General features: G+C 40.6%; 2 protein-coding genes across 2 annotated transcripts; one reads left to right on the top strand and one right to left on the bottom strand.

Moving 5' to 3' along the window:
* The first annotated feature begins 650 nt into the window (after positions 1–650).
* zgc:56699 (uncharacterized protein LOC405758 homolog) lies at positions 651–3,471 on the top strand. Its single transcript, XM_058644295.1, has 7 exons — positions 651–889; positions 1,151–1,283; positions 1,378–1,484; positions 1,932–2,058; positions 2,142–2,225; positions 2,716–2,773; positions 2,890–3,471. The coding sequence occupies exons 2-7, from the start codon at positions 1,199–1,201 to the stop codon at positions 2,957–2,959; spliced, it is 531 nt and encodes a 176-aa protein (XP_058500278.1). The 5' UTR covers positions 651–889; positions 1,151–1,198; the 3' UTR covers positions 2,960–3,471.
* Positions 3,472–9,589: 6,118 nt separating this feature from the next.
* On the bottom strand, positions 9,590–15,095 carry nr4a1 (nuclear receptor subfamily 4, group A, member 1). Its single transcript, XM_058644294.1, has 7 exons — positions 14,993–15,095; positions 13,051–13,819; positions 12,275–12,404; positions 12,022–12,185; positions 11,740–11,942; positions 11,464–11,642; positions 9,590–10,644 (listed from the first exon to the last, which is right to left on the bottom strand). The coding sequence occupies exons 2-7, from the start codon at positions 13,807–13,809 to the stop codon at positions 10,388–10,390; spliced, it is 1,692 nt and encodes a 563-aa protein (XP_058500277.1). The 5' UTR covers positions 13,810–13,819; positions 14,993–15,095; the 3' UTR covers positions 9,590–10,387.
* Positions 15,096–17,285: the final 2,190 nt, after the last annotated feature.

The raw sequence follows: 17,285 nt of genomic DNA, 5'->3' as shown, positions 1-17,285 counted from the left end.
ACCAAAGGAGAAAGCGAGCGCTCCGTACCAACGACCGTAATGACGTAATAGACACCTATGAATGTAAATTAATTTCGAACATCATACAAAAAAAACGTACAAATAACAACACAACAAACAAAAAGTACTGTTCAAATGGGAGTAGGAGGAAACGCATGCTAATCCGGTCGGTCACACCCCATATTATCTCCTTTTTCAACGTAAATTCAACTTAAATCAGGTCTCTTGTATTTTCTTACAAAACTAGACTTTACTAAGAAAAGATAAGAATGTCACAGCAGCAAATATATGAAACCTTTCAGTTTGTGACGAGGTTTGGGGAACACCAAACAACTTTTTCAACATTTTCATTCATTTTATGGACCAAACAATTAATTGGGAAAATAATCGCCTGATTGAATTTAATGTTGAAATTAATGTTAGTTGCACCTCTAAATAACACTAATAATAATAATAATAATAATAATAATAATAATAATGATAATAACAATAACAATAACAATAATGCTTATTAGTAATGCGGGCTCGGTATTTACAACTAATAAAAAGAGTCACAGTTGAATATTGCTTAATTTTGTTGTGAATCAAGTTAATTCGCGAGGTTTTTAATCCAAACCCATGTGACGATAACAGGAAGTCACATGTTTGCGCACAAACATACGACCCAAGGGGCGGCGCCACACCGTAACTGATCCGACCACCGTCAAGAAAGAAAGATTAAGAAACATTACCTTTTTACTACAAACTCCAACATTAACTAATTTTAACACTTGTGTCAAATGGTCTGTCTTTAATAGACGTCACCTCGTTTTAGTTTTCGGAATACAGTTAATTATTGCACTGGCTTCTTGCCAAGTTTTGATTAAGGACACGCTTGACCGGACCACGGGTGAGTCGTAAATGTTTTTTTCTTCTTTGCTTGTGTGTTTTGATATTTTATTTTTCACCTTTAACAAAGTGTAGCCAGCGTAAAATATAAAATATAGCTGCATTTAAAATTGTAAGTAACGGGTTCTGGCTCGATGGAAACATCAAAGTCGATTTGCGGGATGCACGTTTTTCCAGTTGCTTGTAAAAAAATGATTCTAACGGTTGCACTGTGATAGAAAATGCAGCACACGTGTTGACTTTCTCTCCCCTTGTACTTCAGGTTAACTTCATCGGACCATCCTAGTGAACCGTGAATTCAGGCGATAAGATGGCGAACAACCTCACGTATGGAAGCTCCATTGGTGCCTGCAGGGTTGCTTCTTCTGAGAGAGCACAGCTGGCTGAGGAACATGGTACAACTGAACACACAATTCACATATTCACCAGCTTTCTTTGAGAAAATATTAATAACAGGGTGTAATTTGCTCGTGCTTCTGTTTCTAAAAGATAGCAAAGGAAACCATGACCCGGAGAGACTTATTCAGTGCCCTTTTGACAAGAACCACCAGATCAGGTCTTGCCGCTTTCCGTACCACCTTATAAAGTGCAAGAAGGTGAGTTGAGGATCTGTTTCACTGTAAATAATGCTGATTATGACCAGGTATAAATAACAATACATATTGATTGTTTAGTGTATTCAATCAAGAAAATAGTTTAAAATATCAATCCTTGTTTCCCAAACATCAAATGACAATGTCCTCCTAACCAAAGATGTTTATTTTACTGTAAATAGAGGAGCAAAGAAACTAAAGTAATTCATTTCAACCAGGAGAGATTAGTGAATAAAATGCAGTGTGGGAGATGCCAACGCTGAGGGCACCACATTTAAAAGACAGCCCCAAAATGATTGGTGGATGTGTTTGATTTGATGCAGTACCAGGTGAAAGCAGTAGGTATGAGAATGTAAATATAACCAACCCTTTATTTAAATTGCTTGATGCACAGAGGAAATCCGATTCTATCTACAACATCGTGAAAGTATTTTCATCACTTGATTTCAGAATCACCCAGAACTGGCCAGAGAGCTGAAGACTTGCCCCTTCAATGCACGTCACCTGGTGCCCAAGCATGAGCTACCGCACCACACTGAGACATGCGAGGACAGAGTTGTCGTGGACTCTGAAGATGGTGCGATTTGTCACTTATCCAGTCAGTTTATGTGTGTTTTATACAGTTACTGATTTGATTTATGCTGTTTTTTTTTTTTATAGGTGGAAACTCAAATGGACGAATTAAATGGCACGTTCCCGTCAGCACCTGGGTAAACCCAGACATGTCTGAGGACTGGGATAAAGGTATGATTAACAGCTGATTGTTTATGTTGACTAGTTCTGATTTTACTGGACTAAATATCTGGTGCAGCTTTGTTGAACATTTACCCTCTCACATATGGCATTTCCAATTCCTTTTATGTTTATTTACCTTGCAGCAATAAAGTGAATTCTGTATACATACATGTATCCAAATCGTTAACTTTTTAAAGTATAAATAATTGCTTGAGTGTGACAATTTCAGTGAACAACATAGTAATATATGTGTTTTTGATAAATACAGGAGAATTTAAAATGGTTTGTTGTTTTGTGTGTTGTTCCTGGAAGGTGAAACTAGTGAATTATGGCTTTTAAACTTCATAAGCAAAAGATGGAACACTTTAAAATAGCAAAACCCTTAGGTTAAAAATCTTGGGTACAATATTCAAAGTAATTGTTCGTGTTAAACCTGTGTATTTGTCCAGACGATGAACACAGATATTCCTGTTAAACTAATGGTATTTTTCTTCTGCAGAGGCTGATGATAATGCTTCTGCATTTGTGTGGGGTGAAACTAAGGCCTTGCATGTAAGGTAAGTGATTCCATGACCCTGTTTCAGCTTTCAACACTCGCTCGAGCAGTTTCTTTGCTGTTTTTGCTGTTCTTTCTTTTCTTGTTTAACTCTTGTTTTTTTTGGTTTCTCTGCAGACAGGAGACGCGGCTTACTGACAATCTTGGCCCAAGCTTTAGAGCCCCCAATACTCTCCCATGGTCATGATGTATTTCATTGATTGTGCTCACTGTATGCAGATGCTTAGTTTAGCCCTGTTTATTTCTAAATATTAGTAGTTCTTTTTTTAAAGAAGTTCTTAACACATATTGAAGCTGCTTGCATTTTTTCCAAATACTTTAACTTGCATGACCCTGTTTGGAAATTGTATTTCTCTTTTTATTAAAGGTTGTTAGTTGGTTAATAAAATAAATCACCTTGTAAATGTGCACTTCTTGACAATGGGAGGAGTTTGGCTTTAACACGGCAAATAGGAATGGACAGTTGTCCAAAAATACTTTTATGAGGTTCTAAGCGAAGGGCGATAATCATGGGTAAGACATCCTGTTGTGGAGTCAAGTGACCAAGGATTAAGTTGGTGTGTGTCTACCAGTGGGGAAAACTTTTACAGCCAGCTTACATAATCACATGATCTGTGACAACACTTGATAGCACAGTGCGGTATTTGGTTGTTAAATATGTCCTTGATTATATTTCATTAAATTGTCTTGTAATTCTGACCCTTATTGAATATGTTAATGGTTAAGAGTGACGATCACACTACACAAGCCTTGTGTAGGAACGCAGCAGCGTTTGGTGTTGCTGGTTAGTCAGTGGTTTAGGTGATTGTGCTGTACTCATATGTCAGATTGTCATTTCTGCGCTATACTGAGAATGTGAAGGATTTGATATTCACATAATCAAAGAGATAAAAGCTGACACATGGTTAAATAAGTATTTCCATCTTAAGACATGATGCCTTAGGGAGTTATTTATTAATACTAAAAAAAACAAAAGAAATGTGTTTAGCTCAACTCTACTTTGTACCAATCATAAAACTACAAATAGTTGAATCTGTGAAAAACTGTGAAACCAAACCATTATATAATTGTAATCAGTTTGAAGGTATTCAAAATCATGTACATAATATCCTGGAGAAACAAAATCTAATACTGCAAATAAAGAATAAATTATAGAGAAAAGCAAATCTGGCTGTGATAAGAGAGATCATGTCATTGCATGACCACTAGTTGGCACCACAATCCATTTTTAACTTGAGAGGAGCAACCTGAAGCTCACTGACTTCATTCCCTCTGCTACTTCCTATAGTCTATATAGAATAATGTAATCCTTTTTTATTTGATCAAATCAAGTTGATACAAAATGTCAAACATTTTTTGTTGTGTAAAGGTTTCCAGATATTAAATATAAGATGAGGTTGTTGGGGGGGGGGGGGGGGGTTCAAAGTGTGCAGTGAGTGCCAGGATAATCCCTGTGTGAGGGCATCCTGCCAGCACTCTGTCTTATCTAAGTGGTATTCTTGATTTCATGTGATGACTGTCTATTTTAGTTGTGGCTATAATTGGCTCTGCACTGCTGTCATTGTGTGTAAGGATAAGATATGAGTTCTTGGGACAGAGTATGTACATGAACAGTTTTACATCCAGTTTTGCATCATAAGTAGATATAGTTTGTAAAGTTATGTAATATTGCAGAGTGAAAGTCTTTTCCACGGTTTTCTCTCGTCCTCTCCAAATGGCAACATCAAATAAAACTTAACAGCCCTGGTACATTCTGTGTCCACTTCAAAATACTGAATGGAGAGAACTTCTCAAATCTGACATTGCCAACAAAACCATCTTCCACCCTCTCTCCTCTGAAAACTACGCTGGAATGAATCTGTAAGACAGCTCTCATTTTGTCTGCACTGGTTTATCTGGCTTCATATCTGTCCCAACATGAATTCTCTTTTTTTATAATAACAAATATCATTTTATTTTGTTGGGTAAAGAGTCTGACATCTGTGAAGTCTAGTTAGTGTTGCTTTCTCACCACTGTCATAGTAGTCCCCAGAGAATCAGTCCTACAGTTTGGTGAATCTGCTTCCATGAGGAAGAATGCGACTGACCTCGTTTCCCATGTTTTAAAGGTCCAGTGGATCAGATCTAATAATATGTGAAGATAAGACTGCAGATGGTAACAAACAAGGATTTCTCCAAAGTGCATCCGTGAACTACAGTGGACACTCTTCAACTCTCTCTTCCTTTGTCTTTGTTAGTTTATGCATCTTAGTTTGTGTCATAATCTCTCAATGCAAAGTGCAGAATGCACATTCTGGCAGGTTTGTCTCTCCTAAATGTTACACCTGAGACTTTTAAAGCCATGAGAAAGGTTAATCAAAAGGTGTAAAAAATATAAGTATATCGTTTTCCTTTTTTCTTTTTTTGACCTAAAGAAGGCCTTTGATACAGTCCACCACCACGTCTTCCTATCAAAGTCAACATTTGAACTTTGGTATTTTAAATTAACTCAAAAGCTTATCTAAAATAGAATAAATACTTTAAATGGAGTTGCCTGCTGCTGATTAGGTATGTTTTCACAAAGCAATCTTAACATTCTGGTTCATTTTTGACACAGGAAAAGACTTACTGTGGTCACTGCTGGTCTTACGGAGACGTGATTCTTATGTAACTTGTCACATTAGATACCCTGCAAACAAGGTTAAGTCATGTGCTGCAGGCTTGTCACCTGCTAGCGAAAGCAAGGCCTCTCTGTCGGTCTTGTTTTATAATTGTTGATTCTAGCCTTGACATTCTCATATTCTCAAAGACATCTCTTTAGCTGCTCTCTAATCCTGCATCTCTGCAGGAAGCTTGTGGTCCTCTATGATCGCTGGCATTTTACACTGGACACAAACATGCTGCCTTCAATTTCTCCAGTTTCCACTGAGGCTGGATTTTTAAGAACACCGGCTATCCTTTTTATCTGTACTATCGTTATCAGTGTGAGATCACTCACATAGCCCAAGATCTGTGATCAGAGTGATAGTGACTTTATCTGACTGCTCTTGCCGCATAAGTCCAATATTTGAACGCTTGTCAAGTCAAACCCAAATATTAAGTTTCATTACAACATCGGGAAGAATCTCAGAATCTGTAACTCAAGAGAAATATGGCACCGGCCTGTTGCTACCTCAGATTCATCCATCTATGTTTTTAACTGTACACTTATATTGCAGGAGGGAGAGCTGGAGACAGTCCCAGATGACACTGAGCAGTGGGCAGGGTACACCATGGAAAGTTTCCATCTCAGATGTAGACGGCGACAAATCAAAGTGAAAATCTGAATAAACGCAAAGATGTCAATCAGTGAATCCAGATCCTCTCACAAACACCATTGCACAGTCGAGTAATTAACGTCCAAACATACTTGGCTGCATTGCTGAGCAGGCCTAGCTAATTCCACTTCTATCCCGATGGCAAAAGGTCTGAGATTCAAATGTCTTTTGAAAGAGGGTTCACCGCTGGGCCACGGATAGCAGGGCTTCAGTCACAAAGATAGTGTTTCATTATAGGAAACAGTGGCTACAGAGACATCTGTATTTAGACGTGTGGGAGAGAGACGCCGGTTAACAGGGTTCAGAAATGACAGCGCTCGTGTGACGAGTGCAATGCTGGTGTCTCGGCGCAATAAGGAAACGACACAGAAGAGCAGCTCTTCCTCAGGTGACGGAGAATGTAAGCGCAGGATGTGGTCAGTGTGTGTCAGCAAGAACAGCCCATTGACAGTCCCACGGTGAAATGTTATGATGTGCTGCAAGTTACAAAGATGAATACACATTTGATCATTCAGCTGTCAAACCTACTGACAGTGGTTAAAATACACTGATGAAGTCACCTTTTATCACACATTTTACTTTAGCCATTATTTCACCAGGAGGACACATTGAGACGAAAGACTTATATATTCAGCACGGATTAACAATTGTAGACAGTAGGCCCATAGCCCATAGGTTTATTTTTTTATTTAAAATAGTTACAGCGAGTAGTGTGCACTTTTTTTTATGCACTTTGAGGTGTGCGAACGACAGGTAAACTGTGATTTTGTTTTGTAAACTCAATTTACAATTTCACATTGATTATTTTTCGAATGACGAAGAGATTGTTTAGAACAAGTTTGCATTTATTTCGGCTATTACATTTCAAACATAAATGAATTCCCTCCGGATTAAAGTGAAATCAAACACAGACCTGCAATATGCTTTTATATGCTGCCATCTTGTTCGATTCTCTGAGGAAAAGCAGAGGGAGAATGGGCTGTAGTGCTGCACCACCATGAACTACGGAAGCCCAAAGGGAGCAGCAGTGGAAGTAAAAGACAAATTGATTCTCAGTAAAAACAAATGGTCCCTAACCATTCATTCATGTTAATTAAATTCATTGATGTATTGCCCCGCCCTACAATAATGTAATAATGAGTAGGTTTCTGTTGGTCAGATGTACATCTGCTTTTCTGCTGCCTCAGCAAATAAGTGCACATTTCTCAACATGGACACCTTGGTGTTGTTCTCCCTTTAATTTGTCACCTCACCTGCATATAAGTCATTTAATCTACAGTCATTCACCTCAGGGACCAAAACTGCTGTACGGGAAGGCAACTGGACCTGTTAGAGTTTCTTAAAACATTTCATCTTTCGTCCAACAGGCTTCCTCTGAAGGTTCTGAAGTGATGAAGTCCAGGACCTGGACCACTGTCAACCTTCACCAACATCTCAGTGACATTGAGGCATATTAATAGAACCACTACACCACAGTCCATATTACAGTGTGCCAGCAATTGGAATTGGATGTGTTTGGTAATCCCCTTGAATGAAGAGAACTGAACACAGTGTTCAGTGGTTTCATTCGATAATATTTACAGCTCAGCTATTAGCCATTAATATTTACAATTTTTGTCCTGGCAAATATTGGATGGATTGTATATCTACTGCTGAGTTTGCCTGTTCTATATAAGATCCAGGGTGAAAGCACCACGAGCAAACAACAAGTGAGAAATCTATAACTGTCATCACCATCATCATCATCATCATCGCTGTCTTGTGTAAACACTTGTGGTGTAGTATTTCTATAACATTGACCTAAAGAGTAGGAGATGACTTTACACACATGTATATATCTGTGAATATGACATTCTACAATGATAAAGTGGACTGGGTCACTTGAGAGCAGACTGGGAATCCTGCCGGCTTCTAAAACAAGACCAGCACATAACTGGGAGGGAGTTGAACTGGGGGGGACATTTTTGGGAAGCATCTTCTGATCTGTTGCCAGAAGACGAGGTTACAAACTCACCAACTGCTCGCACAAGCAGGACACTTGGTAACATGGGTACACAGCTGAGGACACCAGGCAAAAAAATATATTGGGGACAACTACACATTACACCTACAGGAGCTTTTAAGAGATTCTATTCTAACATGGTGTTGATCTCCCTTTGTTGCTATGACAGAGTCCACACTTTCTACAACATTAGTTAGTGTGTATGTGAGTGATTATTACCCATTCCCCTAGATGAACGTGTTTTTTTTTCCTAAATGATTCCCACAAAGTTGGAAGCATAGTATTTTCCATTCAATTAAATTGAATTCAATTCAATTGACTCGGTTCAATTGGGGGTTGCAAGTTTGCTTTCACACAACACTTCAAGCAAAAAAAAAAAGGCGGACCAGAGTTCGCTTCTGTGTTGTGCATCAGAGTTCGGTCACACATTCACACCTCCCCAAATGAACCGGACTTTCCGAGGAAACAAGGGCCGGTGTAAATGCACCCTATGGGGACGACCCCACAAAATCAGCCCTTTACCATTTCCCCTCCTTCTCCAAACTTCACAGTTGGTACAGTGCAGTCAAGCAGGTATTGTTCTCATGGCGTTCCCCAAACCCAGACTCTTCTATCATACTGACACATAGAGAAGTGTTGTTGAGTGGAGTGAACTTGTCGGTTCCAGAGTCCAGGTGTGTGTGTTACACCACTCTGAAGTGACTCTTTAAGGCACACTGAAATCCGTTGACCTATCTAGAACGACCAGTTCTTTCACACGTGTTCGTAAAGGCAGCCTGCACAGTGTTTTTATACCACTATGACAACTGGACAAAACACCTGATTCAGTGATTTTTTAAGAGGTGTGGCCTGTCTTCAAGTGATACATTTTTTTGAAGTATGGTTGTATGAGGCTTACCTAATAAAATCTAGTCCTGCATAGGTCTAAGAATCTGTCTCTCCCACACGGAAACTAAAGTTTGTGTCGCTTTCTAAACCACTCACTCCTCACACCAAAGTCCATAGAGAAAATCAGTGATTTTACATCGCAGCACACAGGATGTGTTGATCCACTGCTGGATCAAGTGTGTTATTTTGTGACGTTTGTACTTGAAATCATTTGTTTAGATTCATCTAAGTGACACAAATTTAGCAAACGATGCAGCAGTAGACCAGACGTCTCCATGAACTTCAGTGTGGGAAAGTGATTGACAAACATTTCCTATCAGACAAAGCCGTTGAATAATGAGAAACAATTCTTAAGTTACCAGAGACTTAAGCAGACCTTTAATTAAGTGGCTAAAATGTTTCTGCGCGAGTGTGCGACAGAAGCTCGCTTGACAAAGTCAGTACCAAGGTGTCATCATCACCCCTAAAGTATTCCTTTAAAACAGCATATATACATATATATATATATATATATATATATATATAGCTAGGCCATTGTTTATATTCACAATTTACACATCAAATAAATGTGTAAAAGTGCAATGATAACTTCCCTAAAACCTCAAAGTAAAGCAAAGATGACCAAAGCAAATGAAATATGCAGTTTCACATTTTAATTAATGTTAAGCTGCAGTAAATATAACTTGTTATTATGAAAAACACTTTCACAAACAGTAGAATACGGCACTGTTGAAAATAACACTTGTCCGGCTTATAACAGGTTCACTGTATAGGACTGCACCAGACGACGCACAGTATATTAGCTGCTCATTTTCTCTTCATGATACATGAATGATGCTGCTTAATAATCTGTAGGTTTAACCTACTTTACTTTAAAATCACCAAATATAATCGGAGTGATTCATGTTTCAGATGATGATGATGGTGATAAATGTGTGCGTGGACTTAAAGCGTCAAAGTGGTTCTGAGAAAAATGTGCTCAGCTTTGATCAATCACAGTAATGCTTTTGCTTTATGTGCAATTTACAGTCATGCAGATCACAAAAAAAGGAAGAAAACCCCCCCTCCACATCTTTATAATGAAGGTGCAGATATAATTTGCATTCATTCTGTCTCTATTCACGGCACTGTGTTGTATGTAAACCTTCACCTTTTGGTCCATGAGGTGGCCTGTCTCATTTTGTCTGGGAAAACAAGCTAGTGAGAGCATTACCGTAGATGCCCCCTCCCCCCCATACACGCTGTCTCATTCCTCATTTACTTTATAATTCAGACATAGCCCTTTTCCAGCAGCGCAGCATAATCCCCCGGGATTATTCTTCTCAGCCTCTCACAGTTTCACTTCATACAACTTCAAGTACGAGCGATCGGTCTGTTCTCTTTGGCACAGAATTTACATCACGGGGTGGTCAGAGTGACCGTCTCTAGCTCAAAATGGAAGCGTATCCATGAAGATTTTGTCCACAATAGGCGGCGGGGGAACGAGGTCTTCTAATTTCAGGTAAAAGATTCGCTGGAGGCCTTGTGTGCACAGAGTCCTGAGCTCGGGCAGCTTCCCAAGAAGTCTGGACAAATAATTGGGCCGCAAGGACTCGGAACCGCAGCCGGATACGTGATCTTTGAGGCAGGTGATGAACTGGTTCTGCAGGTCCTCCACACGTTTTGGGTCCTTGAGACCATGTCGGTCTGCAGACAAACACAAGAGTCATGTTGAGTATGAGACGACATGCTTCATTTGCACTTATGACTTTATTCAGGTAATGCCATAGACTGTATATAAAAAAGGACGTCTTCAGGTTTGAAATGTAGCCCAGGAATTGAATTCTATAGAAAATTAGCCAATTTCACACTTTCCGAAGGAGTTAATGATCTTAAATGCACATTTTTAGTTCTGTCAATTGTGCCACATGTGCGTGTGATTGACAGCTGGTATCATCCAATAAGAGCCTGAACTACCACAAAAAAGGAGCTTATTAAGCAACCAGAAAACTACGTCCATTTTATATACAGTCTACGGGGAATACACACAGGTTATAAACAGTGTAACCTATTTATGTAATTGTTTTCTATGAACAGGCATTGGAAACAATGCACTACATTGGATTATCGCAGTGTAAATGTCTATGTGTTTTTAACGGCACTGAACATCATAAAACATCTATGAGCAGACAGTGTACCTGGAACATCTTCACACAAAACAAAAACTATATTAAGTGGAATGTTACACTGCTGGAGTAATTCGGAGGGCATCGCTGTGGTTAAGTTTAGTCGACTGTGATATACAGTTTGACATCCCCTCTGCCCTGTATGTGCGGTCATGGTTTCTATTTTTAAACACCTGCCTTGTTAGTCCTGCATTGTATGACTGCATTACACACACACACACACACACACACACACACACACACGTGTCCTCAGGCTTCATACAAACTCTAACCCCTGATTTGAACTGCTCATGCAATGTGGAAGATAAGGGTTGAAGCCAGGTTTGCATGAGGCTCTCACCAGTGATTATGACCAGAGCTGTGAGACAGGAGAAGGAGGAAACGTCGAGCTTCATGCGATGGAGGCTTTGCGAAAACTCCAAGATGGAGTCAATCCAGTCCCCAAAGCCTCGGACACACTGCTTTTTGTGCAGCACAGACCCGTTGCAGAAGATGAGTTTGTCTGTTTCAGGATTGGACCTTTAAAAAACAAAAAACATTGTTTATTTATCACACTAACACATACGTTGGGTACATGTTGCGATAGTCCGATTGATAACTTAAGGGCTGCACTTGCCGATATGCAAGACGGAGGCTGAAGAGTTCAACAAACGAAGACTCCAGCAGAAGGTCCTGGTCTTCTGAGCAGAACTCAGAGAATCCTGGGATGCTCTTCGCCCACTTGCTGATGACGTCCATGGAGGACGCGAGGAGGTCGTAAAACTGTTTGATGTCACTCGCATCCTCCTTCTGGTTCGGAGTGACTACTGTCTCATCATACTGAAAATGAAAGCAGAAGAGTTCAGAGCACTGCCCAAGTGAGGAGTGTAAATTCATATTCTCTTGTCTTTCTTCCTACCCTGGAATAATCAAGTTTCCCAATGTCTGGGTTTGAGTCAATGTGTGCCCTGACGAGGGAAGCGATCATGCTCACGGGAGACGGGATAGTTGTCACATCCTGGACGACTTTAGGCTTAGAAGGCAGGCGACCTCTTCGTCCCTTCAGACTGTCTGTTCTCACAACTGGAACGATCATTAAATCATTGTTCAATTTCATGTAGTTTCATCATAATAACGCTACACTGACTGCTCCGGCGTTGTCATGAACTCACCTTCCCTGACCATTCCTACTGCAAGACACTTCTGAAAACGGCAGAATTGGCATCGATTCCGCCTCCTCTTGTCCACAGGACAGTCCTTATTAGCAAGGCAAACATACTTGGAATTCTTTTGCACTGTACGCTGTAAAATAAAGAAGAATTGACTCAAACACACAAAACTTGTATGTCTCTATTCAGATGCTGTCTGCAGGGACGTTTCAGGGACTTTGGGGGATCCAGGGAAAAGGGGACGTAAGTAGAACTGCAACAATTAAGCAAATAATTGATTACTAAATCGTGAACTATTTTAATAATCAATATATCAGTTTGATTTCTGCGATTGCCCAGCTTCTTAATTGTGAATATTTTTTTGGTTTTCTTTGCGCCACATATCATTAAAACTGAATAATTTTTTGGTTTGTGGACCAAACAAACATCATCATTTTGACATTTGGGAAAAACCAATCAAATTTTCTAATCAAACAACTAATCAATTGTTAGTATAGCAACCCTACACCTGAGGACCCCAAAACTGAACATCCCCCAACTTTTGGCATTAAAAATGTATTCAACATGTCTCCCCATCTTGATTTTCCCTTCCTTTCCCCTTTGTGTTTGCTTTATCTGTCCCAAGTACAAATGTGCTTCCTGGTTCATATGCTCTGAAATGATCTAATCTTTCTTTATCAGTTGTTCTAGGGAGCACCGTTTCCTCTCACAGCCCCATGCAGGCAATTTCCTACCACATTGAAACGCTGCTGTTTGGCTCAAACGTCAGATTTCATTACCTTGAAAAACCCTTTGCATCCCTCACAGGTGCGAACCCCGTAGTGCTGACAGGAGGCGTTGTCTCCACACACAGCGCAGCAGCCCTCATTTCCACTTGGACTTTTTAACTTTGGTGATAAGCTTCCATCATTATCTTCAAGGTTGTGTCCTCGCTCCATCGACAAGGCAGGGAAGGTCAGTGCGGTGGGGTGAGGGTGGGTCAATGTGAAAGGGTCCTGGTCTTGTAAATGTGTTTGACCCAAATCCTCCAGAGACCCTGAGCCAAACGTGAAGAAGGAGGGTGCATGCGGCACTGAGGTCTCCTCTGCTGCCCAGTATCCTGGACTCGGTGAGTATAAGTCCCAGGTGGACGCAGGGTGACTCTGGAACCCAGGAGTTGAGGGAGCAGAGGCTGATGTGGGGCTGCCAAAATAATCTGACCCACAGGGGGACACAAGCTCATCCGGGTAACTCAGTGTGAATGTTCCAGGATAGCAGCCGTAAACCTGGAGGTCATCCAGTTTGAAGGTGGTCTCCTGGCCTGCTGATGGAGGCATGTGGGCAGGGGCTGCAGTGAACTGGCACGAATATGCATCAAAATTGCCTGTCTGAGTGTCCACCAGAGAGCTAATGCTTGGAAGGGACGGAGCTGAGAGGTGGTCCCGTGGGCTGCTCTTATCCACAGCCAACCGAGAGATAAAGTCTGTGCTTTGAAGCTCCGAGCTGCCGAGGCTGTTCTCATAGGCCTGAGATCCATGCTGTGTGTGTATGCAAGTCATGACTGCGAGACTGAAAAAAGACAGAGAGACAATGTTTGAACCAAGCTTGTTTTTCCTGATCTTTACCTTAAAACTTGGCCAATTAACCTGTTGTTGAGTGAAAATGAACAACTGTGCCTTTATGTGACCGTCCAAGCTTGGAGATGGCAGGAGCTGATAATGCAGGACTCCTCTTAAAGCCCTTGTAATGTCAGCTGACCCTGTGCGTTAGTCAGAGCAACTGTACTGTGGCAAAGACACATTTTAAAAGTTTAATTTTAAGGTAAATTAGGTTACCACGAATGAGTTGTCCCCACTGCTTTTCATAGAATTGGTTTCATTTCATGAGAAAACCAGAGGGTTTCTCCGCTCTCTGTGGTCACAGTCGTCGTCAGTGTTATCATACTATACATTTTTGGTCAGCTGCACGTGTCTGTGCAACTCTTCCTGCCATAGGCACAATGCCAACACTGTGACAAGAAGCATGTGTTACACTAGAAAACACCAATAAGGATAATATGACAATAATGTACAGCTACAGTGATGAAGAAGAATCCTGATCCCAATGGATTCAGTTTTGGACACAAATCCTCAAAAACCAGGGAAAGCTACATGAGTGCACTGAGGAGAAGTGGTCATGCTGAACATGCTCATTAATTAATCTAGTTAAACTAGTTTTCATTTATTTCCCCTTTCAGGTCCGTGATACTTTTGCACAGCTCTGTGCCGGACACCTGAGCCTTCACACTCATCACCAAGCAACAGAATATACAGTAACTGGTGTGATTTGATGGTATTAATACAATATCAGTGTAGGTTTTGTGGTTTCTCCAAAATGCTTGGATCAACCTGGCGCCCCCTGCGACCCTCATGTAGAGGAACAAGTGGTAAAAGATGAATGGATGAACCTGGTCACTCTGAATACTGATTTAATGAAGAACCACTCAAGTGCTTCTTAAATATCATGATAGTCATGATATTTTTTTTTCCACTTTACATTAATGTAAAAGTTTTTTCCTCAATGAGAATGAATGTCAAATCATAACATAGATGTGATATAACTAAGTTTGCTGTGACACAAAAGCCAGACAGGCAGACATGCGTTTAAAAATAACTTCAACTTAACTTTGTCAGTACACGAAGTCCTTTAAATGAGCAGGTGTCGTATGTTATTACAAAGTCTAGTGTCTCAAATATTTCTTACCTCTTTCGTCTGTAAGTGTCTGAACCGTCTGTGCCTCACAGACTGCCTGTCACCTTCTGTTTCCCACCTGAGAAGCAGCGCCTTCAGTGCGCGCACTGCGTTTTAATACTGACACTGTTATCGTACCCATGACGTCACAGAGTGGTTTCCATACAAGGCTGGGCGGTGGGCGTATATTTCCAACCTCCGGCCAATCACGGCCCAGCTTCGACAGAACAGTCGCTGCATGACGCACTCCGGGATTCCGTTGACGCGCGAGAGAGAACCGCGGACACACGCACGCACAGACAAATAGAGTCAAATAAAACTTCATATTTTCACCAGATAGAAACAGTTTTGTTCGGTTACAAGTAAATCAACCCACACAGGAACATAACTATTTTTCATGTGGCTGCCACACTTTGTTTAAATCAAATTATTCATCTACTTCATTTATAAACTTTTGAAAAATTATAAAAACTTTATGAAAATTGAAAGTGTATGCTCCAACCAGCAGCAGAATAATCACATGATGGGAGGAGACATCATATATCATAAAAACATCATATAGTATGCAGCTAAATATTATAAATAAATAATATATAAGGTGCAAGAATAAGGATGCTTGCACCTTGCTTCCTATTTAGTTTTCTTTCTTTCTTTCTTTCTTTCTTTCTTTCTTTATTTCTTTCTTTCCTATGGTGTTTGGTAATGGTATGTGTGCCCTCTGTCTTTGTCTTATTTCTATAGGATCTGACCATTGTAGCTCCATCTCAAGACTGTTCTGTTATATGAGGTTAATTGCCTGATATTTTGCAAATAAAGGAAATGAAGTCCAAAAAAACAAACAAAAAAACAAACATCATATACATTCAATATACACTGACAATGTATATAAGGGAAACTTGGCTAAAGCTCCCTGTTTTGCTTATCCACACTCATGTTGACATGCACAGTTTAATCGAGCCAATGCCGTAGTCTGACTAAGACAGCCAATTGGAAATCTTGCCTTGTCCGAGTATACATGCAGAGGAGGAAATCAATTTATTGGCTGTATACGTCTGACTCCGCCTCCATGGGTGGCACTCTATCTTTCTAATAAGTTTCCTGTTGACCTTTATGTCACAGAAAAACAAACAGTTATCTGCAAGATAGACGGTGAATGGATTGTGCTGTGGTTCTGTACGTTTCAAACCTGCTGTGCATGTTAATCGTGATACAAATCAGATGGAGCATGGCTTTTGTGGTTGCGGTGTTGTCCGAAGAAAGACGCCAAAGCAAATGATTTCCGGCAACAGTACTGCAGTTTATACGTCGTCTCCTACTTCTTCAACTTCCAGGTCAAAGACCGGGGAGGAAATTTTGGTGCATGCACAGAAGGCCAAGTCCGACTCCAGTCCGACTAAGCGTATACATGCAGGAGTAATCAAGACTAATCGCATTATCAGGTATATTAGTCCGACTAAGACTAGCTCGATTTTAATCGACATTAAGATAAAACAAAGTATTGTCTTATGGCCCTTTTTCACTGTGGTCCCATGGTTTCGGTTATGGTTATGGTCTCGCCTCAGCACAACATGGCACGTTTAAGGTTGGTTTTCCACTACAAAAATAGTACCTACTCAACGTGGGCGCAGTTATCACTGCACGGCTGCATGAAAATGCAGTGACTTTGTTTTACACGCGACACATACAAACGAGTGACTAGTGACGAGTAAAGTGGTTGTTTTCAGTTTAATTGATTCATTAGAATCAGTTAATTCAAAATATTTGTTCAGTGCTTCCTCCATGACCAGAGCACAGATTCCGTCTGACACAGTAACCCACGTTTTTAGGATTGTTAAGTCTTTTTAACTGATCTACAGTTTGGCATTGTTCTCATAGTATCTACTCAGCTCACTCGGAACCTCGCCAGAGCAGGTACTTTGACACCTTATCCATTATTTCTGTGCTCAATCCACAGCTCCCGACTGCTGCTGAGTTTGCACCAAGTGGGAGGAAGTGTCACATACTCGTCATGCTCCATCTGGTGGTGCAACACGAGCAGGTACAACAAGTACTATGCTAGTGGAAATGCAACTTAACCGCGCTGTGCCGTGCCGTGCCGTGCCGTGCCGTGCCGAGGTGAGCCGGTGGAAACATGCCATTAGTCTGACTAAAATTGGACTTTTAACATGCTTGTAAAGGCACTGACTGTGACATCAGTCTTGAACTTCCTCTCTTTTTTCAGCAGTCTGAATCTTTTCTCAATCTTTTTACTTCCAATCCTTGTTTTTCTTTTCCTTGGGTCAGGACGACAGTTTGGTAATGTTTG

Source organism: Solea solea, chromosome 11 (assembly GCF_958295425.1).
Source record: "Solea solea chromosome 11, fSolSol10.1, whole genome shotgun sequence".
Taxonomy (NCBI): Eukaryota; Metazoa; Chordata; class Actinopteri; order Pleuronectiformes; family Soleidae; genus Solea; species Solea solea.
Note: the sequence above shows the minus strand (reverse complement) of the source record. Positions and strands in the feature narration are given on the sequence as shown.